Source organism: Hyperolius riggenbachi, chromosome 10 (assembly GCF_040937935.1).
Source record: "Hyperolius riggenbachi isolate aHypRig1 chromosome 10, aHypRig1.pri, whole genome shotgun sequence".
NCBI lineage: Eukaryota > Metazoa > Chordata > Amphibia > Anura > Hyperoliidae > Hyperolius > Hyperolius riggenbachi.
The window spans coordinates 221738279-221765803 of NC_090655.1; the positions used below are offsets into that span (position 1 = coordinate 221738279).

The 27525-nt window shown below is 44.5% G+C and overlaps 1 protein-coding gene across 4 annotated transcripts; it reads left to right on the forward strand.

Moving 5' to 3' along the window:
* Positions 1-27525, forward strand: LOC137534561 (zinc finger protein 829-like). Of its 4 annotated transcripts, none has more exons than XM_068256111.1 (7): positions 1-105; positions 9559-9658; positions 13151-13270; positions 13354-13477; positions 13567-13664; positions 16158-16284; positions 25666-27525. In XM_068256111.1, the coding sequence occupies exons 2-7, from the start codon at positions 9581-9583 to the stop codon at positions 26502-26504; spliced, it is 1386 nt and encodes a 461-aa protein (XP_068112212.1). In that variant the 5' UTR covers positions 1-105; positions 9559-9580; the 3' UTR covers positions 26505-27525. The 4 variants fall into 4 exon arrangements, with proteins under 4 accessions (XP_068112212.1, XP_068112215.1, XP_068112214.1 ...); XM_068256114.1 differs by having other exon boundaries at positions 16161-16284; XM_068256113.1 differs by lacking the exon at positions 1-105 and adding an exon at positions 6661-6697.

Genomic DNA, 27525 nt, shown 5'->3' on the forward strand with positions numbered 1-27525 from the left:
TTCCACTTCATGCGTTCCAGCTGATTCTTCACGAGTTGCTAACGTCTCCAACGTGCAAAAATAACATATACAATAAATAAAAAGTAACATCGTTAACTCATAATGGTAAACATTTTATATAATAGGTATACTACATATGGTATTAAACATTAAATATCATAATAATATTAAGAAGAATGAATTTCATTCAATCAAATATATATAATAATTTTATACCAAACGCTTATGCCACTGTATTGTTTTACATAACATAAGTCCACAACACACGACTTACTATTGCTACTGACAACACCACTACTGATACTGCTACCACTTTATAGGACCCTTTTATATTGCATTTAAAGGAAACTCACTTCAGATTTGATACAGTGCACCCCTGTTTCCCCGAAAATATATATTTATTTATGTTAATTTTTGTTCCAAAAAATGCAGTAGGGCTTATTTTCAGGTGTCCTCTTATATTTCTATGAACACACAAGTTCCTGTGCGGTGTGTCCTTTTGCCTTTCCCACTCTTCTGCCTCTTCCTCTGTTGGATCCATCTCTGGTGTGTCCCTGTGTCCCTCTTGTACCTTTAGGTTAATTTTCCACTTGCAATCGAAAATGTGTGTGCGCTTGCAAAAGCTTCTTTTTCCATTTGGTGTGATTGGTATGTGAACCTTCGGGATTGAAAGACAATGGCGGCAATAATCATGCAGAGCTACAATAGTGCTTATGAAAAAATCGAAACACACGAATTTACATGTAAATCATTGTGCTCTAGCGTTCACCAAAATGCTGGCGATCTGCTTTATCAAGCAGATTGCGGCTGGTGGAAGAGGGCCCTTAGAGTGCTTCTGGTGTCCCTCTCTATCCCTGTGTCCTTATCTATCCCTGTCCTACTGTGTCCCTCTATGTCCTCCACTGTGTCTTTTGCAGTCCCCCCATGTTTTCCTTGTGTCCCCTGTGTCCTGCAATGTCCACCTACATCATCTTCTTTCCCCCAGCTCCATGCCTCTGTGTCCTTGAGCTTCAACCTATGGGAAGAAATATGGTAACTTGTGTTTCTGCTAGAGCCAGTGGTCTCTCAGGCATAGAGTGACCAGATTTTTGTGGGTCCAACCTGGGACGGGGAGGGGGGCGTGGGGGGGGGGGGAGGGCGGCGAAAAGTGGGGAGGACTGAGGAGCGCGCAGTGTCGAAGACCGGGGGCGGGGGGGCTGCGCCGCGGCAAAAAATGGGCGTGGCCATGACATTGTATGGGCGGAGCTAACGTAATGATGTAACAGCGAGGCATAAGAAAGCAGTGTTTACGCCATGATGTGGACAAACGAGACTTTGCATCATGGGTGTGCAGAAACTGTGTGATGCTAATAGTATACTGTAACCACAAAGCAGCAAACATAGCCATCTATGACCATTAAATAATAAATGCAGTAACAGTTACCCCGGGCACCAGAAAATAAACGCAATAGGCAACATGTCAGCACAAAATAACCGCAATGCGGGCAACATGTCAGTATAAAATAAATGCAATGCGGGCAACCATGTCAGTATAAAATAAATGCAATGCGGGCAAACATGTCAGTACAAAATAAACGCAATGCGGGCAAGCATGTCAGTACAAAATAAACGCAATGTGGGCAAACATGTCAGTACAAAATAAACGCAATGCGGGCAACATGTCAGTACAAAATAAACGCAATGCGGGCAAACATTTCACCAGAAAAGAAACGCACTGCGGGCAAACATTTCACCAGGCAAGAAACGCACTGCGGGCAAACATTTCACCAGGCAAGAAACGCACTGCGGGCAAACATTTCACCAGGCAAGAAACGCACTGCGGGCAAACATTTCACCAGGCAAGAAACGCACTGCGGGCAAACATTTCACCAGGTAAGAAACGCAATGCGGGCAAACATTTCACCAGAAAGCAAACGCACTGCGGGCAAACATTTCACCAGGCAAGAAACGCACTGCGGGCAAACATTTCACCAGGCAAGAAACGTAATGCGGACAAACATTTCACCAGGCAAGAAACGCACTGCGGGCAAACATTTCACCAGGCAAGAAACGCACTGCGGGCAAACATTTCACCAGGCAAGAAACGCACTGCGGGCAAACATTTCACCAGGCAAGAAACGCACTGCGGGCAAACATTTCACCAGGTAAGAAACGCAATGCGGGCAAACATTTCACCAGAAAGGAAACGCAATGCGGGCAAACATTTCACCAGGCAAGAAACGTAATGCGGGCAAAGTTCACCTGAAAAAGAAAGCATTTACTAAACCTGGCAGAAGTCTCCTCTGGCGCGCTGCTCCGTCCCGGGACCGTCTTGTTCCTCCTGCTCTGGTCTCCCGCGCAAACATGTCAGTACAAAATAAACGCAATGCGGGCAAGCATGTCAGTACAAAATAAACGCAATGCGGGCAAACATTTCACCAGAAAAGAAACGCACTGCGGGCAAACATTTCACCAGGCAAGAAACGCACTGCGGGCAAACATTTTACCAGGCAAGAAACGCACTGCGGGCAAACATTTCACCAGGCAAGAAACGCACTGCGGGCAAACATTTCACCAGGCAAGAAACGCCCTGCAGGCAAACATTTCACCAGGTAAGAAACGCAATGCGGGCAAACATTTCACCAGAAAGGAAACGCACTGCGGGCAAACATTTCACCAGAAAGGAAACGCAATGCGGGCAAACATTTCACCAGGCAAGAAACGTAATGCGGGCAAACATTTCACCAGGCAAGAAACGTAATGCGGGCAAACATTTCACCAGGCAAGAAACGCAATGCGGGCAAACATTTCACCAGGCAAGAAACGTAATGCAGGCAAACATTTCACCAGGCAAGAAACGTAATGCGGGCAAACATTTCACCAGGCAAGAAACGCAATGCGGGCAAACATTTCACCAGGCAAGAAACGTAATGCGGGCAAAGTTCACCTGGAAAAGAAAGCATTTACTCACCTGGCAGAAGTCTCCTCTGGCGCGCTGCTCCGTCCCGGGACCGTCTTGTTCCTCCTGCTCTGGTCTCCCGCGCTGACAGGGCTACGGCAAGATGGCGCCCGAAGCCCTGTACTGGAGACACAGTCTCCAGTACAGGGCTTCGGCAGCCATTTTGCCGTAGCCCTGCTCGCCTGCCGGTGTCGGAGCAGACACCGGAAGAGGAGGCTGGAGCGGGGCTGCAGGCAATGAACTGGCACGGCGTCTATAGACGCCGCTGCCAGTTCATGCGGAGAGAGTGGCCAGAGTCCCGAGGCCGGGACGTCCCGCTGCTGAAAGCGGGACGTTTCCTGGGACCTCATGCTGCCTGGGACAGCGGACCCCGAATCCGGGACGCGTCCCGGGCAATCCGGGACGTCTGGTCACTCTACTCAGGCAGGACCATGGCTCCATTATTGGGCTTATCACTAAGTAGCAGTGAGTTCAGTGATTGGCCCAATGACAGAGCCATGGTCCTGCCCGCAAGGCCATCGGCTCCAGTATTAAAGGACCACTGTAGCGGAAATCTTAAAATGTAAAGTATAAGTAAACATATACAGATAAAATGTACATTTCTTTCAGTGTAAAATGAACCATAAATTACTTTTCTCCTATATTGCTGTCACTTACAGTAAGTAGTAGAAATCTGACAGAACCAACAGGTTTTGGACTAGTCTGTCTCCTCATGGGGGTGTAATGATCGCTGCTGCAGCAGCTATTACTGGAAGTAGTAGTGCTGCAGCTCAGGCAGTTCTGATCTATTTCCATGCAAGCTGCATAGCCTTGTCTGTCTTTCCCTGCTGTCAGCCTGTGACTGATTATCATTCACCTGTGTGGGAATCTGCATGTCTGCTCCCATTGGATGACCTCAGTATAAAGATCTGCTTCCTGCAGGGTTTCCTTGGGTTTTCATAGCTTCAGCTTAAGCCTGTCTTGCTGTCGCTTTAGCCCCGATCGTGTTTCTTGTTATAAAGATACTTTGCTGGTCTTTGCATCATATATTGGTTCATTGCCAATATATATGCATACCAGCACGTTTATTATTTTCCTTGTATTTGTGTTACGTTGATATATCAGTGTTGCTGATATATACGTACACGAACTGTTTATTTCCTGTGTTCAGTTAGTCAGTTTTCCAGCACGTTTTGGTAGTTTGCGCGTACCGTGAACACCCGTGCTGAGCTAGTTATCCTGTTCCTGGTCCTGTTTGTGGATTGCGTTCATCTCTGCGAAGAGATAACGAATCCTTCTGAATCCTGTTCTGTTCCTGTTTGTGGATTGCGTTCATCTCTGCGAAGAGATAACGAATCCTTCTGAATCCTGTTCTGTTACCGTTTGTGGATTGCGTTCATCTCTGCGAAGAGATAGCGAATCCTTCTGAGTCCTGTTCCCTGTGTTACTCCATTCCTAGTCAGCGTTCCTGCTTATGTCATATATCGGTTCATTGCCGATATATACATATGTTAGTCAGACGTTACAAATAGTTTCATTGATAGCTGTAATTGTAATACGCTAGGAAAACATACTTATTGTATATTTATCTGTGTTACGTTCATCTATCTTAATCCTGCTATTTTCTGACTGTCCTGTCCTGTCTTTGTGAGGCACGCCATCGCCGCATCGCATTGGCTGCCTCATTCCAGTCTGTCTGGTTTTGGACGCTTGCTGTCGCTAAGTAGCCGCTAGCTAGCAAGCGTTCATTCTGTCTACCTGTCCTGATCTCCTCAGTTCTGGTTTATGCGCTCAGCGCTACTTTGCGCTGAGACGTTATAACGAAAGCATTGTTTGTGGCTGTCAGATCTGCACCGGCTCTGTGCGCCACAATCTCCTATTGGAGTCAGTCCTCCCCTCCACTATACTAGGGATAGCCTGTTTCCTTGTGCTAGTGTGTGTACCTCCTCCACGCCAGCTCATGCGTTGCATGCTGACTGTGGAGAATACACCACCAAGCCTTACAGGGGGATTCTCAGGTTTTTCTTTATTTTCAAAAGCACTTAGTGAGTAGCAGTTGCTCCGTCCAACTTCCAAAAAAGTGTACAGCGAGCACGATGGATGTCCAGCATGTTTGTGTAAATCTTTTTCAAGGCGTGTCTTTAAAAAGAATAAAGGCCAGGCTGAGAATCCCCCATGAAGAGATGGACTAGCCCAAAACCTGTCGGTAATGTCAGAATGTCAGATTTCTATTACTTACTGTGACAGCAACATAGGAGAAAGGAGGTGTAATAGTATAATAATAATAATCTGTGATGATTTGCTCAGCTGCCTGTGCAGGCAGGCAGCCTTTTGACCATTGTGTAGGTTTGCATGCTGCAGGACTCTGGAAAGAAGAGCTTCTGTCAGTTTTGCAGCTTGTGCTTGCTAAGGAATTTGCATAAGTTGTCATGCAAATTGCCTGGCCACATTCATTGGAGGCGTGTACTATAAGTACTATGTGTTTCCCACAATGCTTTGCTGGTCATAAGGATTTCGTCCTATGTAACACTCCTGGTGGGGTGTCAGCCTTACTCTCTGTTTGAAGATCAGCTTAGAGTAATTCCTGAATCTGCGCTAGGCAGGTTTTCCCTAGTGCAGTTAGGATTGTTTATCTGTTTGTTTGTTCTGTTGCCATTGTCCTGTCCCAACGGTGGTCGACAGGAAATGGTTCTGATCTCTCTTCTTGGAGTATAGCTGGTGCAGCGGTTGCTACCAGCTATCTCTTCTGATCTGTCTCTTTGGATCGCGCTAGCCACTTTTCGCTAGCGCTGTGGATCCTATCTCTCGCTTGTCCCTGTTTTCGTGTGTCTGTCTTGTCTGCTACGCTTGCTGGAGGCTCGGTGAGGTAATCGTTAAGCAAGCGCTCGCGTCCTCTGTTTCATGTTTGTCTGTTAATGGTTAGTGAGGCGTGCTTGTCTCTATTGTGCTTATCACGTGGAGACCGCGCATAACCACGTGCACTGTTGCGAATGAGTGCGGTGTTCGCGGTTAGCTAGCGTTTGTTATTTTCCGTATCTCCTCATTGTTTTATTTGCTGTGCCTTTGCTAACCTCGTATTTTGTTCTGATCTGCCTTGTGTCACGTCTGGCGATCGCACCTCTCGCGATCTCGTTCCTGTTTCATATCTGCTGTTGTGTGTGCACTGTCGCGGGGTGGCGACTAGGTTGGCGCACACACATACAACCTGTCCCTTTGCTCGTTCTCATTCGCAATCGCCTCTCTTGCTATTGCGTTCTGCGCTTCGTACAAATTCCTGTCTGGCATTTGTGGAGGTACAGAGGATTGGTTCCTCTGCACTCCCCAGCGCCATCTGCCGACAGGAATTTTCCCTCTACGGGTGCGTAGCACCTTTTGCTGGGTGCCTGCAATTACACGCTTGTGGAGGATTTCCGCCGTGTCAGCACACGCGTTGTGCGCTAATCACGGAGAAAGTTCCACAATCGTTACATAATCATCATAATAATAATAATAATAATCATAATAGTAATAATAATAATAATAATAATGTACACTGTAGAGGCCAAACATCCCTATTCAATGTGTTCTCACCACCCTCAGCCTTCTTTTTGCTATTCCCTATCTGAGGTCTTCAACAATATGGCTGCCGATGTGTTACTCTATATAAAAAGAAGTGCAGACACTTTAGCAATGGGTAAATACGAGAGTGTTGCTGAAGTACTACATTTCCCATGATCCTCCCTCAGTCAAGGAGTACAGTGCATGACGTCATCAGGGAGACGACTTTGGAGCTGTATAGAGGTACCAGGAGCTGGGGACTTGTGTGAGCAGGTAGAGGGCAGGATGCGCAGTCTCTAGTGCTTTGTTATAGAGCAGACTCTGTATTTGTGTAGCTGTTGATGATACTTTGTTTTTATAGAATATAGATGGGTAATTGTAATATAAAGTTACTTTATACCATACAGCTCAGACAATGGGAGATCTCTGAGTGATGGCCATTTGTGACTCTTGCTGTCTTGTATTTAGATTAGGATAAAACAGGCAATACAATACTTCTGTTGTGTTTAGTGGCATATCTTTCCATTTAATACTATCATTATATGTCCAGCTCTGGTGAACTCCTGAAACTTTTACCGATCAGTCTACAAATGACACATGACACTTGTTTACCACATAAACCTGCTTGATATGATTGCTTGATGCCCCACTAGTTATGAAGCAAAGTAACTAGAAGTCCCAGCATGCCTCTACAGACATTGGCTTGAGGGGCTAGAGGGACATCTAGCTTCAGTTTTGTGAAATAGTACTAGGCTATCAGCACAGAGCAAGGGTTCTGTGAAGGGGTGCTCTAACATTTTGACCCACATTGTTGAAATGTCCTACGCTAATGACAGAATGATGGAGAACTCCATCAAGGTGACCTACAAATCGAGATAACCTACAATGGAATTAGTCTGATTGTATATGTGTTTCACTGTATGTTATTGCTAATAAAGTAATAATGGAGATAAGCATGAAAATGTAGCAGATATAGATGATTTATCTGTGCTCAGGGCGGCTGCATGGCCCCTAGAAACGGGCTTGCTCATTAGGACACACTTGCCGCTGCACTCCCTCCAGCCACAGGCTATTACTCTGCACACCCGTAGGGTAAAACGATGAGGAGAAATGAGAAGACCAAAATGCGCATGTGCAGAGTGGGCGTGGAAAGTACTGCGCACGCGCAGAAGGGAAAGTAGGCAAAATCGACGCGTAAGATATCTAGTTGGAGCAGGGGCCCCATGTTAAAGCACACCTAAACTTAGATGGATCTGGAGGCTGACTTAGGTATTTCCTTTTAAACAATGCAGATTGCCTGGCTATCTTGCTGATTATCTGCCTCTAATGCTTTTAGCCATAGACCCTGAACAAGCATGCAGAACAGGTGTTTCTGTCTGGATTAGCCACATGCTTGTTTCAGGTGTGTAATTCAGACACTACTGACAGCAGAAAGATCAGCAGGATGCTGGCAACTGGTGCTGTTTACAAGGGAATAAATATAACAGTCTCCATATGTCTCTCACTCCATTCTCCCTTTTAGTATAGATTATTAGTTCTAGAAGAATAGCCTTGTAAAGTTGCTCATACACTATTCAACTGTAGCACTGATTGACCCATGATTGCTGGGTTGATTGTGGCAAAGACAGTCTATCCTGATCATGGAATGTCGTCCATGGGACAACCATAGTGCCGTTGCTAACTGCAATTTTTGCCCATTTTTGTTAAATCTGGTGATCAATCGGGCAAAAATATTGTATATTGTTTGGGTAAAGGGAACTGTACATTGTACAATGTTTTTGCCAAATTAGAAGTCTGATTAGACAAAACATCTGTTTTGTAAATTGAAGCATATTTAAGTATTTATGATTGATATTATGATCAAAAGACTGAACTGCAGTGTTGGTTTTTGGTCGGTCGGTTGTAATATCAATCATAATTCTGGTTGGAAACAAAATTGTATAGTGTATGGCCAGCCTAATGCCTGGTGGACACCATGCAATTTTTAGATGGGTTGAAACGATTATTTCTAACAGGTCCTATCCGATTTTCATTTGTTTTTCTGATAGGCTTTGTATAGAAGGGTTTGGAAAATCAATCAGAAAAATTATCGGAAATCAGATTCGACTTGTCAGAAAGAATCGATTCCACCCGTCTATCTGACAGGAAATTGCATGGAGTGTACCAGGCATAATACATGAAGAAGCCAGTGACAGATTTATCATGTCATTGATTTGGACCTCTGTAATTGGCTGATTACAATCTGGCTATGCAGGATGCAAAAGTGTAATGTGACCATCCAATCAAACAAAATGTGCTTCTCCATTCAATATTGTATACAATGAACAGAGGCGCCAAAAGTATAAGATTAGATTAAATGAGCTTAAAAACCAACTTAAATGGCAAAATTGAAGGAGGAAGTGGTGGTCTTACCTCCCTCAAGCAGACACGACAACGACTGCGATTCAGACAGTCAAACACATTTGCACAAGGCGCTTAACTTGAATCCCTGTGCAGATTGTTTGATACTCCTCCCTATATTGCCTGATGAAGCGGGGTTGAATCTGCAAAACGTGTTGCATTTCTTTTTGGAGTTCCTAATAAATGTGTTTGACTGTCTGAATCGCAGTCGTTGTCGTGTCTGCTTGAGGGAGGTAAGACCATCACTTCCTCCTTCAATTTTACCATTTAAGTTGGTTTTTAAGCTCATTTAATCTAATCTTATACTTTTGGCGCCTCTGTTCATTGTTTACAATTTTGAGTCCACCCTTGGTGGAGGGTTGCTACCCTTTCTTCCTGTCTACAGAAAGCAACTTCTTAATCCTGTGTGGGGTCAGGACAATCTCCCCACCTGCCTTTACAGTGGTTGCCTGCTGGTGACCCTGACTTGTGAGTATTTAGCAATACAAACTTATTGCCACCTTATCCAGTACGTATTACACTATTGGGGCTCTTGGTGTTCCCTGTTTTTATTTTTTTCTCTATTCAATAGCTCTCCATTAGAATGGATAATCTTGGCTCCTCCTCTACCTATCTCTACTCTTCCTAGCTCATAATCAAAGATGACCACAGCACAGAATTATCTATTTCTTTCTTTTCTTTCTAATATTCTCATATCATTATAGATGAATTGATGCATTTTTGAAAATGGAGAAAGATCAGAGTCACCTGACTGAAAGGATACTGAACCTCACCCTGGAGATCATCTACCTGCTGACTGGAGAGGTGAGGAGCATTCTGGGAGGGTCACATGACATCACCCCTATCACTGTTGATAAAACCCAGACCTGACTGGAGGGGTGAGGAGGATTCACATTTACCTTATTTACAGTATCTTATCTCTTTAAAGAGAGACTGAAGCCATTAAAATTCGGTCTTTTTATTTACCATTACCATTATTTACCACTTCTGCCATATCTGCTAAGATGAATCGCCACATTCCCGCGGCATAACGAGGTCTGTAACAACCCGAACTCCCAGGGTCAAAAATCCCCCGTTACTTCCTGGCGGAGGCAGAGCTTTTTGCTGTAGCTCTGCCTCCAGTACAGTCAATTAGGGCTGATCGGCGCCTCTCCCTGCCCCTCTCAGTGAAAGAAGACTGAGGGGCGGGGAGAGGCGGCGATCAGTGCTGATTAACTATACTGGAGACAGAGCTGCAGCCCAAAGCTCTGCCTCCGCAGGCAGCAAAATCCACAACTTTGAAAGCCGTGGATTTTTGCCCCGGGAGTTCGGGGGAGGGGATTACAGACCTTGTTTTGCCGCGGGAATGCAGCGTTTCATCTTAACTGATATGGCAGGAGAGGAGTCGTAAATAAAAAGCCCTATTTTTAATGGCTTCAGAGTCTCTTTAAAGTGTGAGAAATACAGAGGCAGTCATTTTCATTCCCTGATCCCTGGTACACAGTGCGATGCCTCATACTGTTTAGAATCCAAACTTTGTCTTTTATGCTGAATAATAACCAGAAGTAATGACCCTTTAAACTTTCCTGCATTAAAACCTTTAATTGTCTTCTCCCAGACAGATAACAGGCTTTTAACTTCTATTTACTTTTTAGGAAATCGTCCTGAATTCAACAAGCTGTTTGATAAGCTAATTTATATAGATAACAACTCAAGTTTTTAACTCTTTCTGTACTGGAAAGCAGAAAGGAACTTCAGATAATTTTTTTTTCACATCCAAGCTTTATTTGATATCAAGAATCAAAGCAATCATATTGAGCATATTAAAGAGGAGCTGTTAGGTATAGGGTCTCAGAGAAAATAAACACATAGATCAGTAGCTAAAGATTGGCTGTACTTACATTACATATGCATTTCACTGTCCACGTTTGGATTTCACAGAATTTGTATATAGTATATGCAGAGATAGATGCTCCTGACAGCTCATGGCAGGCTCCATGTTTGTGAAGCCAAATGTGTCGTCATGTCCTGCCTGCTTCTGGTCACAGATAAGCTCGTTCTTGAACAACACGGTGTGCAGTGAATATTAATGAGCCATGTGGCTAGGAACAATAGCTGACTCCTGCAGTGTAGTCTGCCCGGAGATTTATCAGTGCTAAGCTCTGGACTGATTACACAAGCTGCTGTACCGTCTCATTAGCAGCCGAGGGGAGGGCCCCAGAATGCTTTGCAGTTTAGCTGCGGCTTGCGTCTTTATGGGTCTATAACAGACTAAGATAAGCACACATCAAAGGTAACTGAAATGTTTATCTTCACTAATGGCTTTTGAGCTTCCTTCTAAACTGTTTAACACAGGAGAATAGAGGTTTAAATTAGCTTCTGCAGCCTGACAGTTACTCTTTAAAAACAAGCAGTGTCAAATCCGGATATGTAAGTCAGTATACAAGATGATATGACAGGAAAACACAGAAGCATTTGTAGCAGCAAATATAGTATTTCAGATAATTTCTAAGGCTAGTGCTATATGTGTATATGTTTCTCTCATCATGTCACGTCACTTCAGGTATGCTTTAAAGGGAACCTGAGGTGAGAGTGATATGCCATATTTGTTTCCTTTTAAACAATACCAGTAGCCTGGCTGTCCTGTTTATTTTTCTGGCACAAATCACACACCTGAAACAAACATGGCTAATCCAGTAAAACCTACCTGCATGCTTGTTGACGGTCTGTGGCTACAAGTATTAGAGACACAGGATAAGGACAGCCAGGCAACTGGTATTGTTTAAAAGGAAATAAATATGTCAACCTCCACATACCTCTCACCGCAGGTTCCCATTAAAGAGTACCTAAAACAAATATTAAATAAAAATGCTGGATATTTACCTCAGAGGGGGAAAACCTCTGGAAAGTTCATAGGCTTCCTCGATACCCCTGTAGCCCACTGTTCCAGCATTGGTTCCCTCTAAGCATATTCAGCAAGAACTTGTAGAATGTACTCAATACAGCATGCTACCATAATTAAAACCTATGTATTTTGTTTGCCCATTTGTCCCAGTTATTACACCATTTAAATTATGTCCCTATCACAATGTATGGCGCCAGTATTTTATATGGAAATAAAGGTGCATTTTTTTCAGTTTTGCGTCCATCACTATTTACAAGCTTATAGTTTATAAAATGCTCGTAATATACCCTCTTCACATGCATATTAAAAAAGTTCAGCCCCTTAGGTAACTATTTATGTTTTTTTTGTTTTTGTTTTTTTAATTGTAATTTATTTCTTTTTTTCATAAAAAATTTTATTTGGGTAATTTTTGGTGTGGGAGCTAAACAGTTAATTTTAAATGTAATAATGTGTGTTTATTTTATAACAAAATGTACGTAGATGTAGTTTTACTATTTGGCCACAAGATGGCCATAGTGAAATTTTTTCTCAGTAAGACTGCGGCTTCTGAACAGAAGCCGTCGGTCTATCTACCGGGGAACTATGTTCCCATTCATTGATCTCCGGGCCAATGGGGGGCGGTGCGAGCACACACAATCTCGCACGGGAGCGCACCGCAGCACAGCAGCAGCTGCCTGGACGTGACAATCACGTCCAGGCGGCATAAATGCTTAAAGAACACCCGAGCTGGACTGTGACCTAAAAACAGATACTTACCTAGGAAAATGGAAGCCTCTGGATCCGCCAGAGACTTCCTGTGTTCTCCTCCAGACCACGGTCATTGGCTGGAACCCTTCTGTTTGAGAGCACGGCCATGCTGCACCTGCGTGAGTACGGCTGCACCTGCACCTGCACAGTAGCACGGAGCAGCTCTTGTTGGATATGTTCTGGGGGTCTGTGCTTGGCAACAATGAGGCAAGGAGGCCACAGGAAGCCTTTGGAGGATCCAAAGATTCCCTCTTCATAGGTAAGTATCTGCTTTTTTAGGTCACAATCCACCAGGGCTGTGGAGTTGGAGACTGAGTCGCGGATTCGGAGCAATTTTGGGTACCTGGAGTCAGAGTTGGAGTCGGTGGTTTCTTAAACTGAGGAGTCTGAGTCGGATGATTTTAGTACCAAATCCACAGCCCTGCAATCCACCTTGGGTATGGGTACACTTTAAAGTATTAGAGGCAGAGTATCGGCACTGAAGTCAGGCAACTGGCATTCATTATCAGAGAATGAAGATGGGAGCCTCCGTATTCCTCTCACGTCAGGTTCTCTATTAAAGAAACACAGACATGACTGGAGAAGAGAGGAGAAGGATTGGGAGTTGCAGGTAGCAGCACTAATGTCTATTTCTGTTAATAAAAACACATTCAATCATTGTGCAGGATTATGGACCCACAACCAAGCAGCCTATAATATCAGCACCTTCCTTCCTGTCACCTGGGAGACAAAACAGGGAGATTCTAGAAGTCACCAGGAAGATCATTGAATTGCTGACAGATGAGGTGAGCGATGCTGGGAATTATGGGATATTCTCCAGTATAACACAAGGGATGTATGTGGATGGTGACTGTATTGTGTGTGTCAGGTTCCTATTAGGTGTCAGGATGTCACAGTCTGTTTCTCCATTGAGGAGTGGCAGTATGTAGAAACACACAAGGATCTCTACAAGGATGTCCTGACAAAGAGCCAGCTGCACCTCCCATCAGTGGGTACGTAGAGACACCCCCTTTTTTTTTTTTTGCACTGTGTGGATTGTTTTCTCTACATGAACCTGTTTTGTTCCTTTTCGTTCTTACAGACAGTTTGGATTATGAAACGGCACCAGTAGCATCTCCCGGTCCAATCCTGTCACCTCATTTTACAGAAAAAGAAGAGGACAATTTCCAGGACTCTCCAGTAAGAGCATAACATGATTTTGTTGCAGCTTTAGAAATGGAAATATAGACTACAGTTTTAACGTAATCCTGAGGCAAGGATAGCGCTAGGATTTAGGCCCCTCACACACTGTAGCGGTATTCTCCCCTGCCACTCCCATATTGCAGTGACCATTAGTATCTGTGAGACTGGCCACACTATCCGTGGTGCTATGTGATGTGACGGAAGTTCTATGAATGACGCAGAAGTGACACAGACTCTGCAGTGCGTGTTGTGGAGCAGTACCGCTCGGCCCCACGATTGCATCCACATGTATTCAGATTGTTGTGGTAGAGGTGCACCACGCATTCGCTCAAAATCCAGTAACGTTCTTCCTGTCCAGTAGGGTGCACGTCACTGAGCAGGGGGGCGGAGCTAAACAAATTACCCTGTTGGGACACTCTGCTGCATGGTGTTTAAAATAAGAAATGGTACGATGCTATTGTCCTGCAACAGGCTCTTCTCCACAGGACAATCGAACCGCACCATGTGTGCAATTAGCCTTATACTTACCTGGGGCTACCTCCAGCCTCCTGTATTCCATTAGCTCCCTCCATGTCCGTCCAGTCCCCTCTGTTCTATCATTGTAGTAGTAGTAGTAGTTACAGTCTTAACAAGCTGAACAGAACACTCTCGCAACGGGAGTCCACGCAGAAGGGGGGGGGGAGGAGAGGACGGTGTTCAAGCAGCAGGGCTCTGGTGAAATTCCCGACTGAGCCAGACTACTGCGCATGCACAGTTAGTCTGGCTCAGGGGGGATTTTACCGGAGCTGACAGCAGCACATCGGAGGGGATCAGGAGAACGGCGAAGCAGACAGACTACAGGGAGCTGGAGGATGCTTCAGGTACATATAAATCCTTTTGCTTTAATTGTCTCACACTTAAAGAGAAACCGTGAACAAGAATTGAACTTCATCCCAATCAGTAGCTGATACCCCCTTTTCCATGAGAAATCTATTCCTTTTCACAAACGGATCATCAGGGGGCGCTGTATGGCTGATATTGTAGTGAAACCCTCCCACGGGAAACTGTGAGGATCATGGTCTTGGCAGTTTCCTGTCTGTGAACCTCGTTGCATTGTGGGAAATGACAGCTGTTTTACTGTGTACAGCTGTTTCCAAACAAAAAAGCAAGCATCTTCTTCCACCGGCATCACTTGCCAGCAGTAAAGATGTCGCCATGTGATAAATGTCAGAATGTAAATCGGGGAGAGGAAAGATTTTACAATGGGAAAATTCCGCCTAAATCATTTATACATAATTATTTTAAAAACGAAGCACTCTTTTTATTATATTATTTTCACTGGAGTTCCTCTTTAAACTATTGCAAAACTTTACAGATAAGATAACAGAGTGAATATAAAATAAGTAAGTGAAATTATTCGGTGGTAAGCATGTCTTTTAATTCACAATGAAGATTGTCACAATTTTTGAATTTTGTGTTAAAGCAAAGTGGAAAGTGGACCTAAACTCAGAACTTCCTCTCTGTTTTAAAAGATCAACAGCATACATTTTTTTTTTTTTGAAGAAATACATTTCTTTGTTACAGCTGATACAAATCCTGCTATAAATCAGCAGTGTGTCTACTTCCTGCTTTCATGGAAGCAGGCATAGGGTTAACATCCTGTGTTTACAAATTAGCTTCTCTGTCCAGGCAGCCAGCTGACACAGCTGAGAAGTCAAATCACACTTGTGATTAGTCACAGATGAGGAGGAATTAGACATGCTAAACTGTCTAAATACATACAGGGTGCATTTCTCTGTTTTCCTTCAGTCCTGTGAAAGGGTTCAGGTCAGTTAGATTCTTACCTGGGGCGAGGGAAGGCTCTCTATCCAATATTAGAGGCTTGCGCGGGTCTAATTTTTCAGACCCGCAGAACCCATTACCTGCACCCGACCCGCTTTCTGGTAAATCTGGTACCCGCACCAGACCCACTGACCCGCAACCCGATTAAAATCAAAACTGGTACCCTAACCCGACCAGCATTTCGGTTAACTTGCGGGGTACCCGACCTGATGCCCTGTGCAGGTCTAATTTTTCAGCCCTGCTACCCGCACCCAACCTGCTTTCTGGTGAATCTGCTAACCACACTTGACCCGCACCCACTACCCGCAACTGACCCACAACCCAATTAAATCAAAATGGGTACCCAAACCCGACCCGCATTTTGTGTACCCGTGGGTACCGGACGTGATGCCCTGTGCAGGTCTAATTTTTGAGACCTGACCCACACTCCCGCTACCTGCACCCGACCCGCTTTCTGGTGAATCTGGTACCCGCAACCGAGCTGCAACCCGATTTAAAATTAAACCGGGTAGCCGAACCCGACCCATAATTCGGGTAACCCGCGGGTACCCGACCCGTTGCAGACCACTATCCCATAGGGCCTTCCAAGTTCTCTGTCCATCCCCTCTTCAAAATAGACGTCTTCTTCTGAAGACTTGCACAACCATTAATGATCATTATCTTTCTTAGCAGGAGGAGAGCCTGAAAATTATCATCATAGATAAAGTCCCGAAGTCTGAATCAGAAGATGATGATGTGGATGAGATTTACTTGGAGACAATTAAGGAGGAAGGAATTCCTGTTGATATTTCTTCAAGTGAGTTTAATCTGTTGTTTTTTTATTTGTCCAAATTTCTTTTGGATTGCTTTAATATGTTGACTCTCTTCTGTTGGGTAGTACAGAATGAAAGTAATCCTTGCTTTACAGCAAGACCCTATCCGGAAGCAACAGCCACTGCTGCTTAATTTAAACGACATCTGAAGTGAGAGGGATATGGAGGCTGCCATATTTATTTCCTGTTAACCAACACCAGTTGCCAGGCAGCCCTGCTGATCTATTTGGCTGCAGTAGTGTTTGAATAACACCATAAACAAGCATGCAGCCAATCTTGTCAGTTCTGACTATAATGTCAGAAACACCTGATCTGCCGCATGCTTGTTCAGGGTCTATGGTTAAAAGTATTAGAAGAAAAGGATCAGCAGGATAGCCAGGCAACTGGTATTGCTTAAAAGGAAATAAATATAGAAACTTCCATATCCCTCTCACTTCAGTTGTCCTTTAAATATATATCATATATATTATCTGATTAATATACACCTCGAGTTTTCTGTGTTGGAGTGTATTCTGAGTCTATCTTTCTTGTGGAAAACGTTTGCCTTCTTAAAGCAGAAAGTATTTGCAGTAATTCAGGTTGGAGTGAGCTCCGAGATGTCTCCCAGTGCATCACAGCTGAAATATGCAAATCAACCATTGTTGACCCTGTTAGCTAGCCACACCTCCAGATCCGCTGGAATGCAATGAAGTGTCAGTTTGTTAATATTACAGAGCCACAATAGTCCAACATGCATAAAGTCTTTTTCTGATTGATTGATCCTCATCAGTGCATGGCATGGATTAATGTGGCTCTATGGGGTAGGACTTGAAACACCCAGAGGTACAGACTGCCCAGCAAGCTCTTGGTGAACCAGAACTCCTAGGAGTGTGTAAAGGGGCTACAATGGTCCTAAAAGCCCCCCTTGCTAAAATGCTATGGAAAACAAAAGTTTGCTTTCTTAACACAGAAAGTATTTGCAATAATTCAGGTTGAAGTGAGCTCCGAAATGCCTCCCATGATGCCTCACTGCTGAAATATGCAAATTATCCATTGTTGACCCTGTAAGATAGCCACACCTCCAGATCCGCTGGAATGCAATGGGGTCAGCTTGTTAATACTGTATTACAGAGCCACAATAATCCTGTGGCTAGCTCACAGGGACAACAATGGTTGATTTGCATATATTCAGCAGTGATGCACTGGGAGACATCTCAAGCTCACTCCAACCTGAATTATCACAAATACTTTCTGTTTTAAGAAAGCAAACTTTTGTTTTCCATAACATTTTAGTAAGAGGGCTTTTTGGTCCGTTGTAGTACCTTACACACTCCTAGGAGTTCTGGTTTACCATGAGCTTGCTGGGTGCTCTGTAACTCTTATCTTTCTTATGAGACTTCAGACACCTCCTCAGTATAGCCAGTGTGAACTTTAAGCCTTCCTTTTTATGAACTCTATTAAGCTATGGTAATGCACATTACCATAGCAATGTGTGTTTTACCACGGTAACAAATGTGTCGCTAAGGGTTAAAGTGAACCAAGCATCATTTTTAACACCCAGGGCAGCTCTATAGCAAATTAAAAATGCATTCTGAAAATGTGGTTTATTATTAAAAAAAACTTTCAATTTACCTCATTTTTTTACATCTAAGGGTTAAAATAGCCACTTTGTCCGTCCGCAAAGGACCTGTGGTCTCTGAGCAGGAGATTGTGGAACACAGATAAGAAATCACCTCATTAGACTTAACTGACCACAAACAAACCCCCATTGTACTTCAAACAGAAAACATCAGTTACAGTTGAAGAATTTCACACCTAGCCTGGACAATGCTAGTTGTAAAACAGCAGGGTTGAGCTTCTGAACAATGGCAGCCCTTGCAGCTATTTGAAGCCAGGAGCTGCTTAGTTCACTTTAACAGCCAGTGCTCCCCCTGCACTGGTAACGAAGCTCCCTGCGCATAGTTACCGGAGTTTAGTACATCAGGTCCAATGTTAGTAAATGGATGTTATTTAGGTATGTAGAATATGGCTGAAATAGGCTCAGGTGAAGGTAAGTATAGTTGGCTTTAAAGAATACCTACAATTATTATTATGGATTCATATATTATTATTATTATTTAGTATTTATATAGCGCCGACATCTTCTGCAGCGATGTACAGAGTATATTGTCTTGTCACTTAACTGTCCCTCTGAGGAGCTCACAATCTAATCCCTACCATAGTCCTGTGTCTATGTATGTATTGTAGTCTAGAGCAAATTTAGGGGGAAGCCAATTAACTTATCTGTATGTTTTTGGGATGTGGGAGGAAACCAGAGTCCCCGGAGGAAACCCACGCAGACACGGGGAGAACATACAAACTCCTTGCAGATGTTTACCTGGCTGGGATTCGAACCGGGGACCCAGCATTGCAAGGCGAAAGCGCTAACCACTACGACCTATATAGCGCCAGCATCTTCCATGGTGCTGTACAACAGAATACAGGGTCTAATAATACAAAATAAACAATACAACAGTTAACAATACAAAACAATAGCGGAGTGCAATTGATACAGTGAACAAATCAACTACAGATTTTACACGAGTGGGAGGTATGTACACCCATTACCCAGCATTACACAAAGGTGGGAGGTATGTACACCCATTAAGCCCCATCTACACCATGCCATAGCCGGATCGCCTCTTCCGCGTGCCCGCCGCTCGCCGCACGTGCGCCGCATTCCATTCCCCGCTCGTCCCCGCCGGCGCTGCTTATCTCCCGCACGATTCCCTGCCATTGTCCCCTCGCGGGGAGCGAGCAGGGAATCGGCGGTGCGGAGATCTGTCCTGTCGGATCTTATCAATCGAGCCGCATCAGCGGCTCGATTGATAGGGAGCATCGCGGCCGCATCTACTCGTGTAGATGCGGCTATACACAGCATTACACAGTGGTGGTATGTACACCCATTGCACAGCATTACACAGGGGAGGTATGTACACCCATTACACGGGTGGGAGGTATGTACACCCATTACACAGCATTACACAGTGGTGGAAGGTATGTACACCCATTACCCAGCATTACACAGGGGTGGGGGAGGTATATACACCCATTACACAGAGGTGGGAGGTATGTACACCCATTGCACAGCATTACACAGGGGTGGGAGGTATGTACACCCATTACACAGCATTACACAGTGGTGGAAGGTATGTACACCCATTACCCAGCATTACACAGGGGTGGGGGAGGTATATACACCCATTACACAGAGGTGGGAGGTATGTACACCCATTGCACAGCATTACACAGGGGTGGGAGGTATGTACACCCATTACACAGCATTACACAGTGGTGGAAGGTATGTACACCCATTACCCAGCATTACACAGGGGTGGGGGAGGTATATACACCCATTACACAGGGGTGGGAGGTATGTACACCCATTGCACAGCATTACACAGGGGAGGTATGTACACCCATTACACAGCATTACACGGGTGGGAGGTATGTACACCCATTACACAGCATTACACAGTGGTGGAAGGTATGTACACCCATTGTACAGCATTACACAGGGGAGGGGGAGGTATGTACACCCATTACACAGCATTACACGGGTGGGAGGTATGTACACCCATTACACAGCATTACACAGGGGTGGGAGGCATGTACACCCATTACACAGCATTACACAGGGGAGGGGGAGGTATGTACACCCATTACACAGCATTACACGGATGGGAGGTATGTACACCCATTACACAGCATTACACAGGGGTGGGAGGTATGTACACCCATTACACAGCATTACACAGGGGTGGGAGGTATGTACGCCCATTACAACAACAACAACAAATAACATTTGTAGAGCGCTTTTCTCCATTTGTAAAGCGCATAAGCATGGCTCAGACCATTGTGGTACAGAGGAAGAATTTTATAAGTCCGGAAATGCCAGGCTAAACAGGTGGCTTTTCAGTCTGGATTTGAATAGCTCCAGGGGTGGTGCTGTCTTTACTGGGTGTGGCAGGGAGTTCCAAAGAGTAGGGGCAGCATGACAGAAGGCTCTATCTCCAGATTTTTTGAGGTGCACTCTGGGAGTGACCAAGTTTATAGAACTAGCTGATCTGAGGTTGTGAGAGGTGTGGTGCAGCTTCAGCAAGTCCTTCATGTATCCAGGGCCCAGATTGTGCAGGGATTTGAATGTCAGCAGTCCAATCTTGAAGAGTATTCTTCATTCTACTGGTAGCCAGTGCAGTGAGCGAAGGATCGGTGTAATGTGACAGTGGCGAGGCTGGTTTGTTAGCAATCTGGCAGCAGCATTCTGCACTAATTGCAGGCGACGCAGGTCCTTTTTGGGGAGGCCAGCATAAAGGGCATTGCAGTAATCCAGCCGTGATGTGATGAAGGCGTGAACTAGGGTTGAAAGATCCTCTGGGGGAATCAGATGTTTAATCTTTGCAATTTTCTTCAGATGAAAGTAGGAAGATTTAACTACAGATGAAATTTGGTTTCTGAAACTTAAATCCCCATCGATTAGTACGCCAAGGCTGCGCACAAGGTTGGAGCTGTTTATGTCTTAATTCCCAATCCTGATTGGTGTTGCTTTAGGATAGAGCTGTTTTGATGGCGAGCACTGGCTTTGGACAAAGAGGACCTCAGTTTTGTCAGCATTCAGTTTCAACCAGTTATCATTCATCCATGACTGTAGCTCAGCTAAGCAAGAGTTTGTTTTTGGAGTAGGGTCTGTTCCACCAGGTTTGAAGGACAGGTATAGCTGTGTGTGATCGGCGTAGCAGTGGTACGTCAGGCCATGTCGTTGGATAAGTTTACCGAGTGGCAACATGTAGATTGCAAACAGCAGAGGGGATAGGATTGATCCTTGTGGTACTCCGAATTGTAGAGGTGCAGGTTTGGACATTATAGGTCCTAGGGATACTCTGTGTTCTGTCAGTCAGGAATTATCTGAACCACTGGAGGACTGATCCACTGATGCCACAGTACTCCTGCAGTCTGTTAAGCAGGATTTCATGGTCAACTGTATCAAAAGCCGCTGAGAGATCCAACAGGATTAGGATGGAACATTCCCCTCTGTCCCTTGCCATGAGCAGATCGTTGCAGACTTGGATGAGGGCTGTTTCACAGCTGTGGTGTTTCTTAAAGCCAGATTGTAGAGGGTCCAGGATGTTGTTTACTGACAGCCTGGTTTCAAGTAGCAGATAGACAGCCTTTTCAATAACTGTACCTAAGAAGGGGAGCATTACACAGTGCAGCATTACACAGAGGTGGGAGGTATGTACACCCATTACACAGCATTACACAGAGGTGGGAGGTATGTACACCCATTACACAGCATTACACAGGGGTGGGAGGTATGTACTCCCATTGCACAGCATTACACAGGGGTGGAAGGTATGTACACCCATTACACAGCATTACACAGGGGTGGGGGAGGTATGTACACCCATTACACAGCATTACACAGGGGTGGAAGGTATGTACACCCATTACACAGCATTACACAGAGGTGGGAGGTATGTACACCCATTACACAGCATTACACAGGGGTGGGGGAGGTATGTACACCCATTACACAGCATTACACAGGGGTGGAAGGTATGTACACCCATTACACAGCATTACACAGGGGTGGAGGAGGTATGTACACCCATTACACAGGGGTGGAGGAGGTATGTACACCCATTACACAGCATTACACAGAGGTGGGAGGTATGTACACACATTACACAGCATTACACAGGGGTGGGTGGTATTTACACCCATTACACAGCATTACACAGGGATGGGAGGTATGTACACCCATTACACAGCATTACACAGGGATGGGGGAGGTATGTACACCCATTACACAGCATTACACAGGGATGGGGGAGGTATGTACACCCATTACACAGCATTACACAGGGGTGGGAGGTATGTACACCCATTACACAGCATTACACAGGGGTAGAGGAGGTATGTACACCCATTACACAGCATTACACAGGGGTGGGAGGTATGTACACCCATTACACAGCATTACACAGGGATGGGAGGTATGTACACACATTACACAGCATTACACAGGGGTGGGTGGTATTTACACCCATTACACAGCATTACACAGGGGTGGGAGGTATGTACACACATTACACAGGGGTGGGTGGTATTTACACCCATTACACAGCCTTGTGAGACAAGGGGAAGAGCACCCTGGCCAAAATGCCTTATGCTGGGAACACACGATACAATTTCCCATCTGATTGACGGGTGATCGGTCAGGTAGTTGTACCAAACTGCTCCTGATCGATTAAGGGGTCGATTTTCAGATGATAACTTCGCAAGATTCCTTTTGTCGATCCGAAAAGTGAGAAATAATCATAACTGCATTGTGTGTTCACAGCATCAGTCTAAAGGTTTAAAGAGAAACTCCGACCAAGAATTGAACTTTATCCCAATGAGTAGCTGATACCCCCTTTTTACATGAGAAATCTATTCCTTTTCACAAACAGACCATCAGGGGGTGCTGTATGACTGATATTATTGTGAAACCCCTCCCACAAGAAACTCTGAGTATGTACTCCTGGCAGTTTCTTGTCTGTGAACCTTGCTGCATTATGGGAAATAGCTGTTTACAGCTGTTTCCAACTGCCAAAAAATCATGCAGCAGCTACATCACCTTCCAACAGTAAAAATGTCACCATGTAATAAATGTCAGAATGTAAATCAGGGATTGAAAAGATTGTACAATGGGCAAACACTGACTAAATCATTTTATACATAATTATTGTAAAAATGAAGCACTTTTTTATTACATTGTCGTCAATTTACCAGAGGTTACCAACCTATTTATCTCTTGAGAGGTAATTTACCTCCTGTGATATCTCCAAACAGCAATTCTCCAGAAGTATAGGGGAAAATGTCGACAGAGAGAAATGCAAGAGATAAATGTGAGATAAGTATGAGATAAATAAGTGATAGTTAGTAGTTAGTTTTTCTCCAAATCACAATTCACCAGGGAAGAAAGGGGGTGTGGCCATTCGTTATTTTTTCATCTCTTTATCCCCTGAATGAACCTGGAGATATCGTGGTTTTCACACAGCAGCTGCTGCTGTGGAAGATGGAGCCTTTTGAGCTTACTCTGTTAGGCCTGGTGCACACCAAAAAACGCTAGCAGATCCGCAAAATGCTAGCAGATTTTGAAACGCTTTTTCTTATTTTTCTGTAGCGTTTCAGCTAGCATTTTGCGGTTTTGTGAAGCGTTTTTGGTGTAGTAGATTTCATGTATTGTTACAGTAAAGCTGTTACTGAACAGCTACTGTAACAAAAACCGCCTGGCAAACCGCTCTGAAGTGCCGTTTTTCAGAGCGGTTTGCGTTTTTCCTATACTTAACATTGAGGCAGAAACGCCTTCGCAATCCAAAATCTGCAGCAGCCCGGGAGTATGCGTTTCTGCAAAACGCCTCCCGCTGTGGTGTGCACCAGCCCATTGAAATACATTACCCAAGCGTATCCGCAGCCGCAAGCGGATCGCAAAACGCAGCCGAACCGCTCTAGTGTGCACTAGGCCTTAGAGCTTGCTTCTATTATGAGGAGACGAAGGCGCAGGAGGAGGGTCTGTTTAATCGCCCCTCGTATTTTTCGTGAGAGAACAGTTCTTGATCATTTTACTGAGACAGAGGTGGTGAAGAAGTTCAGACTCACTCGTGATATGATTTATGATATGATCCGGCAGTAAAAGGCGGGAATACTCTGGTCAGGTAGTGGTAATACTCCGCCTCCTACCCACAATGCTTCACTTTCAAGCTTACAGAGAGGAAAAGTATCCCATGCAATTAATTAATTAATACCGATTACCTAACTCTCTGCTTTCTCACACTTTCCTCATGCATATCTCTCCATTATCCCCTGCTATCAAACATTTTACTCTCTGTCCTTTCACACTGGTGAATTGACTCCAGAGTGTTAAAATACCTCATGAGATAAACTACCTACCTTTTTTCTCTTAGTAAATGCTCTCTGGTGAATTGACGCCATTATTTTCACTGGAGTTCCTCTTTAAGGGATAGGACAGTAGGTGAAGGGAAGCCATGTATGAGATGGTGGATTGGTGGCTAGTGGCCTCTGTCCTGGGTAGGAGAGTATGCTTGAAGAGGTGAGTTTCCAGGTTTGGTTGCCTCCCAAAGTGCATAAACCTAAACTATGTTGGTCTTCCTAAGTAATATGTCTGGATACAGATAGCTGATGAGTGTGTCCCAGTGTTCCTCCAGTCCACACTGACAGTTGTAAACAATAGTGATGTCATCTCCTGTCTCCTGTCTAGTCAAAAGAAGTAGACAGGTGGTGTGGTTTCAAATGGCCAGGGCTTCCAACAGTCTAAAGGTGGCCACACACCATGCAATTCTCCGATTCTCTGCTCGATTCTCTTATCTTCCGCTCGTTTTTCTTATCTTTTTACATTTACTTCTATGAGAAATCAACTAAAAAAAAACGATCGGAAGGAACATTGGACATGCCGGAAATTATCTATCCAACCCATCTATCGAGCGGAAAAAGTATGGTGTATTCCCAGCATAACATTTCAAAAATGTGACCCATGTACCACACACATATGTTACATTTTTCCCCAATTATGATAAAAATCATTGGAAACTCTGAGAAAATTGCTAGGGTGGGCATATTAATAAATTAGCAATCTCACAACCACCATACAATCTTTAGAAAAATTGAAGAAAAATTTCCAGCATTCCAGATCGATAAAAAACAAAAAACCGGGAAATACAATCTGATTTTTCAGTCGATTGAAAAAAAAAGGTTTAGATTTTTTTAGGAAGATCCGATCATATTTATCTAATTGCCGTAAAATCGGATCATTTTATTGTATCGTGTGTCACCTTAAACGTGGCCGTACACCTATTGATTTTTTTTTCCATGAATATACTGTACAGCTGATCAAATCTGCTAGAATTCTATGCGGCGAACAATTCCTGATCCATCGATTTTTGCGAAAGATCGGTCAATTGTGCCGGATGGAAGATATTGATTTGATATTGATGAAATCCATTGAAAATCTGTGTACAGTGTATGGAGGGATTCAATCAGATAGATTGCTCTCTGATTAGATAATGATCTGGGAAGGGTCTATCTGTTGGCCACATAGACCAGTGTATGGCCACCTATAGACTGCCATCACCTTTGGTAAAAGGCCCCGCCCCCTGTTTCTTGTAGCTTCTGTTAAAATAGTCACTGTGGGATTGGCATGGCACTAGGCCAAAGTGCTCATATCTGGTGGATATCTTAGATGTCTAGTTTTTAGTTTTGTTTATGTACTTTGGAGAGCAAGCAGATGACTAAATCTGTGTGTAAGTACTGTAAGGAATGACTAATCCACTTGTTTCATGTTTCAGATGATGGGACATCACATGACGAATCCCAGCTGGACCCGAGCGGTTCTTTTAATCTGGATGCTGCAGGTCTCCGGAAACAATTTATCTGTTCAGACTGTGGCAAGAGTTTCTCCCGGCCCTCCCACTTCATCATCCACCGGCGTATTCACTCTGGAGAGAAGCCCTACAAGTGCACTGAATGTAGCAAAAGCTTCTCCTGCAATTCTTACCTGGTCAAACACCAGCGCAGCCACACCGGTGAGCGCCCCTACTGCTGTCCTGATTGTGGCAAACAGTTCAACCAGAGCTCCAATCTCTTCAAGCACCAGAAGACCCACACAGGTTTCAAGCCGTTTGTCTGTGACCTGTGTGGGAAGTCCTTTACCCAGAAGTCCCACCTTGTGGTCCACCAGATTGTCCATACAGGAGAGAAGAGCTACCCCTGCACAGAGTGTGGCAAATGCTTCAGCAATAATGCCCGACTCGTGGCCCACGTACGAGTCCACACGGGGGAGAAGCCCTTCGGCTGTCCACTGTGCGACAAGCGATTCACACAGAAGTCCCACCTAGCCAAGCACAACATTGTCCATACCGGTGACAAACCATTTACTTGTCCTCAGTGTGGGAAGAGCTTTATCAGCAACAGTCATCTGGTTATACACCAGAGGTCCCACTCTGGAGAGAAGCCCTACTCCTGCTCCCAGTGCGACAAATGCTTCACCCAGAAGTCTGACCTGGTGCGGCACGAGAAGATCCACATCGGAGAAAGGCCTTATGTGTGCTCTACTTGTGGAAAGCGCTTCCTGTGCAAAGCCTACCTTGCCCAGCATGAGAAGATACACATGGACAGGGACATCTGACCCATCTGGAATACCCTACAAACATTTATTTTCTATGTTTCCATAGGCATATTTAATTTAGGTGAGCATAAAGTGTACCTGAAGAACATGTTTCAAACAAAATAGTTACCTCAGTAGTAGGAAGCCTCTGGATAACCCAGAGGTTTCCCAGATCATCCTGCAGTCCACTGATCCAGCACAGCACAAGAACCCTCTAAGCATATCCAACAAGAGTTTGCCGAATATGCTTCTGATGGCCACACTCCTGCCAAGTACAAGCCCATCCATACTGGGCATGTGCACATACGGTCCACACATGCCCAGTAGAACACAGCTCTTTGTGCGCTGCTTTTTTTTCTACATGTAGAAGCTTTTGTTCTACTGGGCATGCACAGTCCGTACTTACCCATGCTCAGTATGGATGCGCCCGTACTTGGCCAGGATCACAGCCAAAAGATGAAAGAGGGTCCTTATGCAGCAGCGGTGGACTCGAGGGTAAGTACGTTTGTTTTAATGTTTAGTTCCTTACAGGTTGGGTTAAAAGGATAGATGTTCTTATATTCATGGATGTGCAGAGGACAAATCTACATAATGCTATCGTCAATATGGACCAAAATCTCTGATGAATATCTCCAATAACTTGTTGAATCTATGCCATGAAGAATTAAAGCAGTTCTGAAGGCAAAAGGGGGTCCAACCTGTTACTAGCAATGTGTACCTAGTAAAGTGGCCATAATGAGAATTATGGCTACAGTGGCGCTCAGTGTCTAATTTGGGTGCCGGCAATCACCAGAGCTTAAATGAGAAAAAAAAAGTTATAATTTGGCCACCATCTATAGTCTATGCCTGAATTACATGTCCCATTGAGTTGGGGAAATAGTATTACACTCGGCATCTATTTTCAGCTTCACCCTGCGGCCAAATTTGGCTGTGGCCATTTTACATGTATGCCTGGGATCTGTATATGAGGTGTTTTCACCGCATATCCTCCTCGTCCTGTCAGAGCAGGTAGGGCCATAGCAAGGTCCACCAAAGCATGCTC